The 14,507-nt window shown below is 41.7% G+C and overlaps 1 protein-coding gene across 9 annotated transcripts in view; it reads left to right on the top strand.

Moving 5' to 3' along the window:
* Positions 1 to 14,268, top strand: part of LOC130161342 (microtubule-associated protein 4) — a 115,195-nt gene extending 100,927 nt beyond the window's left edge. For 5 of the 9 annotated variants that reach the window (XM_056364579.1, XM_056364576.1, XM_056364577.1 and 2 more), the window contains 7 exons: positions 931 to 1,232; positions 2,152 to 2,208; positions 4,073 to 4,165; positions 4,979 to 5,060; positions 5,217 to 5,329; positions 8,604 to 8,796; positions 9,079 to 9,213. In XM_056364579.1, coding sequence (XP_056220554.1) covers positions 931 to 1,232; positions 2,152 to 2,208; positions 4,073 to 4,165; positions 4,979 to 5,060; positions 5,217 to 5,329; positions 8,604 to 8,796; positions 9,079 to 9,086 — 848 coding nt within the window. In that variant the 3' untranslated portion in view covers positions 9,087 to 9,213. The other 4 variants (XM_056364575.1, XM_056364581.1, XM_056364582.1 and 1 more) reach the window with 4 other exon arrangements.
* The last annotated feature ends 239 nt before the right edge of the window (positions 14,269 to 14,507 follow it).

Here is a 14,507-nt window from a genome sequence, read left to right as displayed (position 1 = left end):
TGCAAGTGTAGCACTGCCTCAGTGGTAAGGGATGCTAAAATGTATTCACTCGTACAGGAGGAGATTTAAATAAAGGCTTTGCTGCACTCAAAATAGTTTCCCTTAAAATTATAGTTAAAGAATAAGTGCGGTGTTATTCTATACAGAAATTGAGATACTGAGATTCTGTCATTGATTTACAAAAACAGGACAGTGCTGTCAGTGAGATCCTGAAGAGTTATGTAAGTTCAACATTAAACCAGGTCTGAATGAAAGATGATCCCCAGTGCCTGGTCCGTCACCATCTGACTCACTTTCCTCATTCATTGCTGTGTTTTTCTGGCACTCATGTCATTTATCTGTGAGGGCTGACTGTCAATCACAGACAATGTCCTTTGCGGTTTGGCTTCGGGTTTATCGTGTGTGTGTGTGTGTGTGTGTGTGTGTGTGCGTGCGTGCGTGCGTGCGTGCGTGCGTGCGTGCGTGCGTGTGAATACATAACACCTTTGGGTTTCTTGATTTTTGTATCATGTTGCTTTAGAGTGCAAGTCCCCAACACCTCTACTTAACCTACATAGTCCTTAACTCAATGAACATTAGTGAAGCAGAGGTTGAAGCACTGGTTCCCAACCTGTGTGTGGGCACCCATTGGTGGACTGCGAGGGCATTGCAAGTGGGCGGACAAATCATTTGCAAAATAGAACAATTTTGAAAAAGCTACAATCACATCTGTGCATTAATGTATCTGGAGTCAAGAGGTGATTAGCTTAGCTTAGCATAAAGACTGAAAGCTGCCAGAAAGAATGAACACATCTAAAGCTCAATAATTAGCACGTTGTATCTGAAACAGACGTAAAAATAAAAGGTTGTAGTTTTGTCTGACAGAGCCAGGTCGGCTTTTTCCAACTATGAAACACTTTAAAACTCTGAATAACTCTCTCTCTCTCACAGCTGACTCTACCAAGCCCAAGACCACCACCACCCGCAGCACCGGTTCCACCAATGCTGCCTCTCGCACTCGAACTACAGCAGCCAAACCGGCCACACCATCCTCCACCTCTGGCACGGTACCAGAGAAGAAGCCCCCGGTGCCCCGCGCCCCCCGGGCTGCTTCCTCAACCACAACTAGCAGCACAACCGCCACCACGAGGACCACGGCTCGCCCCGGCACGGCGCCGGGCCCCGACATCCGCAACGCCCGCTCTAAGATTGGCTCTACAGACAACATGAAGCACCAGCCTGGAGGAGGGAAGGTAGGTCTTACTTTGGCTTCTTCTGCAGCCTTCACACCTCCACACCTGTGCCTATACTTCTGATAGCTTGAGTTTTCTGACCAGCTGCCCCTCGAGGGCCTAACATGTTACTCTGACTTCCTGTGGTTCCTCACTAACTCTCTTCTTTTCAAGTTCCTCCTGCATCTCTAATGTTTGCATAAAATACAACTTTCTTACTACATCCACATTGGCAGCTACACAGCTCTCACCCTCTTAAATCTTCTGCTTTCAGTTCTGTGTTTTGCTTTGGTTTTGACAGTTGTGACATATCTCTAACTCAGTCTTCTGCTTGTTTACAACCATTTCACTCATTCTTCAAGCTTCATAGAACCTTTGTTGAAACATTAAAAGCATGTGTGTGTGTGGGAGAAAACGGCAGAGAAACCCTGTGTCGTAGAAGGATTCCCTGGTCTTTCTCTCTTTTAACAATTAAAATCCTTTTTTTTTTTACATTGTATAACTTTGTACTTGCCAAAGTAACTGCTGAGAAGTCCAACACAAGTTTTTCCCATCATCAGCAGCAGTTTGAGGGTATGGCCCTGATTAACTGGCAAGGGTTGACCCACCGCCTCGCCTACTTTGCTCAGTTGATGATCAGACTGTTGCCTGTTGGACTTTTTTTTCCCACTACATTTTCTAGACCCAGGTTTCAAGCAGCCAGAACAATCCTTTAAGTCCTTCTCTCCCTCTTATGTTTGTGCAACCAACCATTACCAACTTTCCTCCCTTGCATCCTCGACTTCTTTTATTTCTCCCCGTCCTTGCTTCCGTCCTTTCCTCTTACCTTTAACCCCACTTCTCTCTTTCTAATACACGATTCTTGGCACTTTCACCTCCTCCTCTTCTCCTTGTGTGTTGTTGTTGTTGTTGTTGACCCGGGGTGGGCTTGTCTCCCCAGGTGTCATCTGCCTCTCAGAACAGGGGTGTCGCCTCCAAAGAAACGAGCCAGGGCAAAGTGAGTTCCCCTCTCCACCTCCCCACACCACCACTACATTCTCCTCTTCCTGCCCCTCTCTGTGTTTTTAAATTCATTTTTACCACTCGTCATATTTTTTGTTGGGTTTTATGAAATTGAAAAACTAAGGGCAAAAGCCTGCCTGAGAATTAGTAGCCACAGGCTTTTTAGTAATAAAAGCATATTTATGCGCTCATCTTTTATGATTCACTCGTGTCTCTGGAGAATTTAAAGTCATAAATACATAAATAATAAATAGTTATTTTGGCTTCTCTACTTAGCAATCTAAGTTGTTTTGAATGACCTCTATAGTATGGTTTTTCAAGCAGGGGACATGAACACAATTTACTCCCCATGAAAGCAGACGAGTCTATGGGGGCAAAAAAAAAAAAGTATCACATGAAATGCAATTTGAAAAGTGTGATGAGGAAACCTGTCCTCATGATTAATTAATGTTGAGGTTAGTGAGCCAAAAGGGAGAGGTTTTTGCTTCAGTTAATTCTGGGATGTGAAGCGGTTCCGGTGGTAGAAACCTGTAGCTGAAGCTCCTCTGTGTGTTCATCTTCATATACCATATACATATCTGTCATGGTGTTGTTACCTGCAGGCCTTCGAGGTATTCACAGCCACTGCAGAGACCTTAGACTTTGTGTCTTAGATTTTAAAGTGACATGATAAACATTGTACAATAACAGAATTACAAAATACACGGTTAAAGGATACATCTGTGTAATTCTTTTGTGGTAATGCAGTGTCAATTTATTAAAATCAGTCTTAATAAAAGACATGGGTTTATGGCTGAAAACAATCAAAACATAGTATATTTTAAATAATCTTCAGATTTTTGGCTGGGAAAATAGTTTGTAGTAGTTTGAAAGATTATTTGATATATTTGTCTCTTACCAGTGTTTTATTCTGTAGTAGGAATCTAATTTCTGAAGTAAAGTTAGCAAATCGTTCCTAGCATAGTGGCATCCTGCCAGGTAATGAGCAACCCACACACACTAGGAAGTCCCTTGCATGGGGGTTAACTGGTCGGTGCAAGCAGGAAAGCATCGTCCCACCACTGCAGAGACTCGGGGTCAGTCCGTCAGCTGTGGTGCTTCCCCATCAAACAGAACAGGCAGTGTTCACTTTGTGGGAAGCCATTGAGGGAATATGTTCTTGTCCCTTCCATAATGACTCCTGCTGGTTAACCTTGCTGTGTGAAATGGGCTGTGGCCCACAGCTGACGAACCTGTGAGTGTGTGCGAGTGAGTGTGTGCCTTTTTTTTATTGAAGAAATGTGCAATTTAATTTTTATTAACAATTAACTTGGGTACAAAACCTTGTGTGTTATATTTGTGTTTCATTAAAGTGTGCTCATAAACATGTACTCTGTCTCCATTAAACACATTCTGTGAGACTCCACTGTATTAACCTGAGCAGGGACACATGTTTATATGTTGTGTTATGTGTCGTGCATGTGTGTGCTTCATAGAATAGGTTCCTTCACTTTTCTCAGGTCTTGGGTAAAACAGTATTCGGATATCTTCCGTCTCCTCATCACTGGTACTTTTCAAATGGCAACACAAGCGATATTTCTCATTTAGGCCGGCTTAACTGCAGCAGTTGATAGCGAGCACACGTCAAATAGTTGGCCATTTTTCCCAGGTGAACCTTGCTCCCTCCCTCTGTCCTTTCTTTTCTAACCCTACCTGTGATGGTGACTTCTCCTTTACTCTCTTCTTTTTACTCTCCTCTCTTTTGTTCTTTTTTTCTTCTCCTCCCTGCTGCTCTTCTCTCCTTTCACTTCCTCTCATGGTGTCCCTGTCCCCTCCTCTGCTTTCCTCTCCCCTCTTGCTGCTATGCTGTGTCCATATAGGTTCAGGTAGTCTCCAAAAAGCTGGACTTCAGCCACGTCACCTCACGCTTGGGCTCCAAGGACAATATGAAGCATGTTCCTGGTGGAGGGAATGTAAGTACTGTCTGGCCCATGACCAGAGTTCATATGCAACGGCCGATTAGTCGAACAATTTGAATCAAACTAGGAAGAACAACAGAACCAAGGCGAAAAATTGTACTTTCAGCTCTTCTCTGAAACTCGAGCTACTTATGGCCGCCAACACAAAACGCTGCTCTTGGAGTTCAACGTTCGAATGGCGAGTTATTGGACAGCATGCTAGCAAGCCGAACGTATCAGCCCTTACCCACAACCTGCTTCACACTCCCTTGCTTCCTTAAACTCTTCCTGTGTTGTCCTGCCCTGTCACTAACTTACTAAACACCAGTCAAGCAAACAAACGGCGCTGGCCTCTGATTGGACGGTTCTGTGAGGACAGCATCACCACAGAGAGGTGAACTTGGGATGTGTGATTGTTCTGTCCTGAGCTTCTTCTTTTGGTGTCTGAATTTTTTACCCTGCCATCTTTGCAGCACAGGCACCAAATTATTTCACTCCAGGAAGGTATTGTAATGCAATTGTGATGAAACCTCTGGACGCATGTGTCATGATCTTGAAGCTGCAATTTGAATTCTCCGTGTCGGTCGGTGGGTTATTGCCACAGGATGGAGGAAGTGGCAAGATACAACTCCTTGTCTTTTGTGATCACCACTAATCCTCTGATGGTGATAATTCAAGGTGTAAATAAGACTCAAAAATATATATATATTTAAGAAATTAAATGAAATCAACTATCAAGGGACGCTCATGCCAGTATGTCCTTTAACCCTTGATCCCACCTTTTTTTTTAACACTGTTTATAAAAACAGCTTGTGTGACGTTTGACAGGTGCAGATCCTCAACAAGAAGGTGGATTTGAGCAAGGTGACGTCAAAGTGCGGCTCCAAGGACAACATCAAGCACAAGCCTGGTGAGCTGGGACATGTTGTGACACTACTGTATTAACACTGTTGTTAGTAGTAACGGTGAAGAAGGATGTGTGTAGAAGCTGTGTCCACTCTGCACATGCTGCTGACAGCGCAAGCTTGTGCATGATCGTCAGACTGATCGCCCATGTGTGCTGCAGGTGGCGGGGTCGTGAAGATCGAGTCCCACAAAGTGAACTTTAGGGAAAAGGCTCAGTCCAAAGTGGGCTCCATGGACAACGTGAGCCATTCACCTGGTGGAGGAAACATCAAGGTGAGATGATGTCACGTGTATGCACACTGTTCCTCTGTCTGTAAACTACAAACTGTTGTTTATAGCAGGGCACTCTCTCTCTCTCTCTCTCTCTCTCTCTCTCTATGAGCCAGCTCGTCACAATGAAGATGCTTCAGGTTTCACAGTAAATTAGCAAAGTCAGAATTCAGATTCACTCCTTAGAAACAGTCATAATGGACAAAGTGTTAAAGAGTCGTGTCCAATGCTAACTGTGGTTTACTGATAGTGGCACGTAGTTGAGTTAGGAGCGATGGCAACAAAGTGTGCATTGCATGACTCACCTCCATTATTATAAACATAAAATGCAGTTTAGCGAGAGTGTCCACATGAAAGCAGTTTACTACAGCGTTATTTAGTTTAAACATTCACAGTTTAAGCATGCTCTGTGTGTACAGTACTTCTACAGTGGCTGTTTGTATGTTGAATGCTACAGTGTTTTTGTAAACTGCCTGACTGTTCATGATTCCCAAGCCTGGAAATACTTTAAGGAATTCTGGCCTTTAGTAATGTAATAGCTCGGCTTTATAAAGAGCAAAAGCCCCTGAAAACTTTGTTTCAAAGATTGAGATGTTCTCAAATTACATTAAACATTAATGACTAAATGAGCTACTAATAACTGTAAAAAAACATGTTTAGCTTTTATTTATGAAATGTTTAATGCTTACACACTCAGCTAATCTGCTTCAAAACAGTATGAGAAGATCCCAGAAAAAACACTTTGGCAGAAAGAAGTCTGTTCATATAGAACCACAATACTCACAATAAGAATCAGTAAAATAAAATGACAAATAATGATTAAATTATTAATTGGTGTTTAATACTGGCTGAATATCACTGACCTCCAGTGGTTAAAGTTCTCACACAGCTGCAGTGATGCAGACAGTATGCTGAGGGTGTGGTTACAGGTTCCTTCAGGTGTATCAGACTTGAAACTTTTAATTAAGATCATACTTTGTGCAGCACTCAAACACCTTGGTCTGGGCTTAAACTACCAAAAAAAAAAGGTTCTTCTTAGACTGTATTGCAGAGATGCTTTTGATACCTTTCATTGAACCATTTAACGCTGTGAGAGTGGTCGTTAGACAATGGTTGTCTGAAGGACACTGCTGCTGACTCAGTTCCTTCATTCCCCGTGTGTGTGCATGTTAATATATAAAATGTGTCAGGGAAATATTTGTGTACAGTGTGAGGAGAAAATAGTTTCAGGCTTGTCATGCTCGTCTCGTTCCGCCACTGTGTTCATAACGACACAAAAAAGATCCTGAGTGGCTTCAAGCTACAGTCACTGATGATGTTGACAGCCCGTCATAAGCCATCTGCAGCGACCTGAAACATCTCAAACCCTCCACCCCGCAACCGGTCTCCTTCCTCCTGACTCTTTGTCCTTCTCTTGTGAAATAGTCCCGGAAGCTCAGCTCTGTCCAACACGTTTGGAGATTTAAGTTACGGGCTGGGTACTTTTGTGGAACGAACTTGCGAACTTGCGAAAAAAAACAAACAATTTTGGCAAATTTGCAAATCGATCAGATGTGATGTCACCTGTCCCCTCAGCCTACGGCAGTCCATCTGTGTTTCGTGATCACATCCTTCACTCACATCCTCATCCTCACGCCCCTTCATCATCTGCACCCTCCAACGAAGTGAAGCTGTATAATCATAGGAAGAATTAAAAATAGCATTCGCATAATAAACTGTGTGAGAGAGCTATTTTTCCCAAAGAGCTTTTAGATGAGTGTCTATTTTTACGAATGATTTGATGCAGAGCTTTAGAACAACATCTCTTTATACCAAAACATTATTAGTTATTTTTCTATTCTTGCTTTTATTGGTTTGTACAGTGGTACTCTGCATACAGTGTCTTTTTACTGAGCTGTGAAGGCTTGACGAAGGACAGTATCTCCAGCTGATAGGTGTTTGTTCGTGTAAAGCAGTGGTGTTTTTTTTCTTTTCCAATCCCATGAAAAGACTAAAACCAACAATGAATTTATCTTACTAACAAGTATTGTGTGTGTGTGTGTGTGTGTGTGTGTGTGTGTGTGTGTGTGTGTGTGTGTGTGTGTGTGTGTGTGTGTGTGTGTGTGTGTGTGTGTGTGTGTGTGTGTGTGTGTGTGTGTGTGTGTGTGTGTGTGTGTGTCCAAAGCCTGATACATCTCATTCCTCTGAATCATACAGAGCTCCATTGTTGCCCCACAAATATTAAAAACACACCATTGAAACCACATTCTTCCACTAGGTGACATGTTCATTCATTACCATGAACACACACACTGTAATTTATTCTGTCTTAATCTCACACACACCTTCCTGCTGCTAGAAATACTCAGTATGAGGATTAACCTGCCACTAAAAAAAGTTCCCAACAAATAAACTATTTCCTCTTGTTTGAGTGACATTTGCTGAAAACTACAGTGGCCAGCTGTTGTAGGAAACTACCACCCTTTTTAAAAAGCCTGTTTATTCTCTCCTTCAGTAGGAACCAGTGGGCTTGTGGCTGAGTTCCCCAGACAGGGCAGGGAAGGGGGAAATGACTGAGAGATGGACAAACACATTCTTGATTTGGGTCTTTTCATGGGATTTATTGATAGTAAGAAAAATACATAATACCATATAACACACAGCCTTGTCCTTTAGACCTTCTGGATGAATCCACTGATTGAAAAAGGGGGTGTTTTCTAGTTTGTTGAACTGTGTGTAAACTATAAAGTCATTCAGGCCTCTCTGACTGTGTATTTATCTGGGTTTTGTTCTGATATGTTTTGACATTTGCTTTTTTTCCTGTTTCTAGAAGCAGCATCTCTTGATGTCATTTTATATTTCATTCCTCCAGTGTAGAAGCATTTTTATTTCCGTTTGAGATCATACAGACGCGTTGGCAGTTTAGTTCAGGAAAACCATTTGTACACATTTTGCACTGTGCATCTGCCTTTTTCTTCTGTGTTTCACTTTGCAATTTCTTTTTCTATCATTGCATTCATTAGGCATGTGAAGTTATTCAGCTGTATGTTTTATGTATCAGTTGTATCAGTTATTATTACTTTTATTTTTCTCATAATTCCATCTCTCCCCACCCGAGTCTGGCTCCAGATCTTTAGCAGACATGTGTCTCGCTAGAGTTACAAACACTAAACCGTTCCTGAATTATTTGGGTTAACCTTTTTAACAAAAGACAGAATAAATGTAGTGATACAGATTTGGAGCCAGGTTGTTCCATCCCCATCCCCACCAATTGACACGCCCTGCTATGTGTTTCTAGGCTGAGGGGGCCCAGGAGACCACAGAGGGGAATGGGACTCCCCTGAGTGGCACCCCGGCCCCAGCCCCAGGCTCCGAGCCAGGGTTGGCTGGGAGCCCCGCTGCCCAGGAGAATGGGCTGAAGGACGGGGCTCCCTGTGATAGTGAGGTCCTCCGGGAGCCCCAGGCTCTGGACTCAAGCATCCCAGAGACAAGTAAGTTTGTGTGTGTGCCAGCCTCATCTACTGTGAGTTTAGGGTTTGATTCCCAGGAGGAGACGCACAGGGAAAAGCCAGTGATGCCCAGTGATCTGAAACATAGCATACTCTATAATAAATGTACTAACAACGTGTGGGAGTTTCTTTTTTCTCCTTACCTGAGATAAAACTGATCGTCATGATGTGGCTGCAGTGTGAAGCTCTGTCTCTGTTTATTCTGTTTTCACGTCGTCTTCAGTCCAAAGCTCCTGATCACACTTTTGACTTCTTATCTTGCAGGCATCTAATTCTGCTATCCCTCTGCCCTTCTCATCTCAACCCCCCCGCGACATCATCTCCTCCCCGTCCCCACCTTCTCCTGTCTGTATATTTTCTTTATCCCTTCTCTCCCCCCTCCCCCTCCTCTTTCCGACCTTTCTGCTGCAGATTGAGTCTTTCAAGCTCAACTTCCGCGAGAATGCTCGCTCTCGCACGGACCATGGCGCCGACATCGTCACCTGGCCAGCCCCCCAGGACAACAACAGACCCCATCCACACGGTTCCTCCTATTCTCTACACCACCACCAAAACCACCACCCGACTCCTCGCAGCATCTCCCTATTTGAATCGTTGGCTTCTGCGGGCCCTGACAGCTCCCCCTCTGCCCCCTCCTTGCTGCATCTTCAGGTGGAGGTCCAGGGGGACAGCAGCAGCTCCTCAATGGAATCTTGACCTTTTTTTGCCCCCCATCAAGCTCTGAATGCCCCTCTCATCTTAAATCAAAAGTCTTGACTTATCTGATAGTTCTGCCACTCTAGTATCAACTTCATGCCTCTTCTCTCACATCTCAGCTCATCATCATCCCCCCCAATCGTTGCCACCCCCACCCGTCTGTATTTGGCTGAAGTGACTGTATAGACTAAGCTTGGGCCTTGTCGGGAATCTATGTGAAGGGAAACGAGGGGACGGCAAGGTTTCCTCACATATTCAGTTGCGTCTTCTTCAAGCTGGCTGACCTGGAATCATTGGGTTTCACCGACAGCCTGGTGGTGGACTCTGCTCTCTCTGGCCCTGCGTGACCTCTCCTCCAATACCCCAAACAGCAGCAGCAATCAGTTTATTTGTCCCCTGAGCAGCATGGAAACCCTTCTGGACTCACCTACCTTCTGTCACACATACATACAGTAGCTTCTCTTTTCCCTTGTGACTGTAGGGGCTGTTTGTTCCCAGTAACCATTTACTCTCTGCTTCAATAACATCATAGTAATTCATATTCATGTTCATCTTCATCATCACTTCCTCTCTCGTCACCATCACTTACCATAAACAAGCTGACAAACAGAAAAGCTAGACAACAAGTAGGCTGTTTGAACCATTTTAGGCTGTTTAACTCTTTCTTCTCTGTGTTTGTGATGATGTGTTTGAGTGACAAAAACATGTGTAAAAATGAGCTTTGGTGTTCTGTTCTTATCTTATTTTCTTTCTTTCTTGAGTTTTCTCATTCTTTCCTCCTAGTATTTTGTTTTTAAAACAGGTTTTCATTTATTTATTCTATGTTACTTCCTGTATAAGCAATACAGCGATAGCACTCAGAAAAATCTTGGAAACACGCACAGGATTTGTAAAACCAAGACACATGGTGAAGAGAAAGATGATATTCAGAGGGAGGAAGAAAGTGAGGAAGGAGGAGTTGAGGGTTAGGGTGAAAAAGATGCATTTAAGGTGTGTTTTTACATGTATTGCAAAATAACAAATGACAAATATTGAAACCTGAAAGTTTTTTGAAATGCAATAGAGGATGTTAGCTGAAGTAGAGACGCTGTAACTGAGTGTGCAGACCAGAGGGAGACGAGGAAGAGAGGAAATGTCTCTGAAGTCAGAGCGGCTGCGTGTCTCGTATGTGCCTCCTGTCCTTCCTACCTGAAAACTGAAGTTAATGAGGATGATGCAGGCTCATGCCTAAAACTGCTCAGAGAAGAGTCATAGTTGGCAAAACAGATTTAAAACACTATTGCTGTTTTAATGAAAAATCTGTAAATCAAGCTGTCCTGGTAGTTGTGTGTAATCACAGGTTCAGGTGTTTCTATGAGGGTAATGGTAGCATGTTGTTCAGCTGAACACAAAGCATCTCTAATAGTGTGTGTTCAGCATTTTTTCTCATTGGAAGTATTGGCAGTGGAACGTGATGTGGCTTTATCCTCTTCTCGTGTAGCAATGTTGCCTCTAATTGCCTTTATAGTGCATGGCCAGATTATATAATATCACACCCAGAGCTGAAAGCCTATGTGCATTATGACTCAAAGTGTTGTGGTTTGGCACCATATGTATATCTCTGGGGCAGTCCTAGTCAGTTGATGTGTTGTTACTCAAATGACGACTTGTAATGGCGATGAGCAAGGACAACTAGTTTATCATGGTCGCACTTTCACCTTTTACTGTCGTGATTTAACTCCACTGCTCCAAGCGAGGTGCAGATTGTATACAGTGACTCCATGGCTCAAACATACAGAGATGAACTACAAACAGACAGAAACGATATTTTCTGATGTTATTAGTTCTATTATCTCATTAATACATCAGTTACATTCTGCTCATTATCCACTTTCCAGCTATTACTGCATCAAGTATAGTGTTATAACAAGGGCTGGGTATTGTTTGCGGTTCTAGAGCTATTACTGATACCAAAACAACACTTAGGTCATTACCTTAGACCTGCATTCAGTGATTTTTTATCTTCTTTGTGGCAGCACAAAAAATTGTAAACACAACAATGACATGCTATCACCTTATAAAGTTGATATGGTAAACATATTAGCAAACAATTGCCTATGTACACATGTAGCAGACACATCATGTCAACATTAGCATTCATTTGGAGTCACATTTCTCGCCACCTGGCGAAAGTCCAATATTCACTGTCCTTTTAGCTCTGTTTTCATCTCCTATCACTGTTCACTAGCTAGCTGCTAAGTTTTACTTAAATATACAGTGACTTTATTTGAACTTTTTTGCTGAAAACGATTAACCTGCTGCATCTGAAAACATGATGATGAGAGCGGTAAGGGTGAACAAAAACAGCTCAAGTTTCTGGCTGTAAAAACCAAAACAAAGATCTGAAAGTTAAAAGGCTCTGTGGAGCTAAGAGGAACTGCAGAACTGAATCGTAACTCTCTGTGGGTTTGTCACTACGTGCAACCCCTTCCATATTACACATAGTTAATGAATCCATCGTTGGTATAAAAAAAAAAAAAAGTAATATAAAAAGAAGTGCAGCTTTAATTAGTAGGGTTTTTCTATAAGACTCATCTTTCATTTAACAGAATCAGGGGATTTGTAAAACTTTGTCAATTGCCTGCCAACAATTGACAAAATTTTGATGTAAATCTAGAACCATGTGATCAAAGAATAATTAAAAAAGAACAGGAAAAATGATGTAAACTTACAAAGATAACGTTACTTACAGTTTTTGTTGTTTGCATAATCAGTGCATACAACATATCAGCCCTTGTCCAAATTAAAGAGGGTATCATGGCAAATACTTGTCAAAAATTTAGAACAAATCTTCAGATCATTTGGATTATTGGATTTGAACTCTGTTGCTACATTGACTGCCCCCTAGATGACGTCAAACCACAAAAACACTCCTGAGGTTTTTTTTATTGAAATTGTTACTTTAAGAATGATTTGTAAAGAAGCTTTGACACAACAACTAAATAGCACTTTAATGCTTTAATATATCAAAGAGAGCTCACTGTTATTGAGTGATGGTGTTTAATTAACATAAAATACCTCTATTTGAACAAGTGATCTTAATTGACTTAATCTTGAATGAGCTGTTGCGTAATAACAGAGCAATAAACTGACTTACACTGCCATCACCTTTACTATTCAGTCATTAACAGATTCAGTCATTATTTTTGTTCTACATTGGAATCCCTTAAAATATAATTAAACAATGAAGCTAAGAAAGAAATATAATTTTTTTAAAACAGAAATGGGCAATAAATTCCAATGAATGTCGTCTGAAGGACAGAAAGTGTGACGGCTTTTCTGCCAGCGGAGGGTTGAGCGTTGAATTGTTGTGTTTGTGCCACACCTGTCACCTAGCTAAAGTTTTCCTCGTGCCTGTCCACAGCCATGTTTTAGCTTTGCTTTTACCCCAGGGTTTTTACTTACCACTACTTCTGAGCTTGCACATGGATGTACATAGATATTTTATTGACAATGAACTCTTTATGGCCCTGAAAACAAGAACAAATCAGCAACAGCATCAAGGGGTTGATGGGTGGGTGGGGGGTTTCAAGGTTGTTCAGAACAGCTTTTATGTCCATGTACCTTTAATGATTTTAAGGGGAGGAAGTTTTATCATGACTATTATGACTATTATTCTGACTATTAGTATGGCAAATTGAAAAGTCCGGCCTTTTTCATTGGAAAGAGGCCACTGAAGTGAAAGAATGTCTTTTGAGATATATTGTACTAAAGACGCAACACTTTTGTATATGTATTTATCGTTGTGTTCCTATAGCCTCATGACGGTTGTGCAGTCATGGCTGAAAGGGGTTATACTTTTGATTTGTGACAGCCGGTTTCACAAACTGCGATGTGGACTTTCTCCAAGGATGTGAGATTTGAAACCCAAATACAACACAAAGTCTTTAAAATCTCATAGGAACAGGTTTTATTTACGGTGCTGTAAGAGCAGATTGATTTAGAAATTAGCTTAATTAATTCAAGACTATTTTAACAAAATTTGTAGTGCACATTTATGCGTACACACTAATAAATCATGCCCATGAACACCAGTCTTAAGAGATGAAAATTATGTTCTGATTATCTCGTAAAGTTTCAGGATACAGTGACCTCTGTAGTTTCATATGATAAGATGAATGCGACTGAAGCTAATGCACCAGAATCACGATATTGTCCATCACAGTAGACGTGGGGAATTTCTTGCTCAAGCAGGCACTAAGTTTAGAGGTCAGTGTATAGGCCTGTAATTTGGGAGTACTGCATATCAATATATATTGGCTGCTACATATTGCACTCAAGAGCAGCAACCTGCCCTGGAGAGTCACACACACCGAGACCCTAACACATCCTTGTTTGCAGTTAAGAAGACTTAAGTGTAGCTGCCAGGTTTTGGCTTGTGTAATTAATGCTCCCCAGTAATCGATCCAAGGAGCATTGTAGAGCTTCATGTACTGCTACTGTACTCATACCAGACATGTAAGTGTAACACTAGCTAATAAACACCTTCTTTACCTGCAGAGCATGCTGAAAAACAATGGGATGTGTTAGGTAGACTTACTATGTCATTTGCAGAGCCTCCTCATTGTTTTTTTTTTTGTGTTTTTTTTTTCTTCTTTTTTTTCTTTTTTCATTAATTTGAATTTTATGTTTTGGTTTGGAAAAAAAGTGTTTATTGTGATTACTTGTTAATTAGTGATGTGATTATTAAACATGAAATAAAATGGACTAAAACTCTCATTTGCGTTTAACTTTCTTATGTTTTTCTGCATTGACTTTTTTGCGTTATAGCAGCAGAAGCACAGGTGCAACTTTAACACTTATGACGACTCAGAGCCACAACACCCAGGCCCCTAGAGCTGGGACCCCTAAATGGCTTTATTAATATTATTAGTTGCGCCTGTGCTTTTCCTGCTGTTGTGTGTCGGGAAGAACGTCTATAATGACTTCCCTTATTAGGTTACATTATACTTTCTTCA

Source organism: Seriola aureovittata, chromosome 20 (assembly GCF_021018895.1).
Source record: "Seriola aureovittata isolate HTS-2021-v1 ecotype China chromosome 20, ASM2101889v1, whole genome shotgun sequence".
Classification (NCBI taxonomy): Eukaryota; Metazoa; Chordata; class Actinopteri; order Carangiformes; family Carangidae; genus Seriola; species Seriola aureovittata.
Note: the sequence above shows the minus strand (reverse complement) of the source record. Positions and strands in the feature narration are given on the sequence as shown.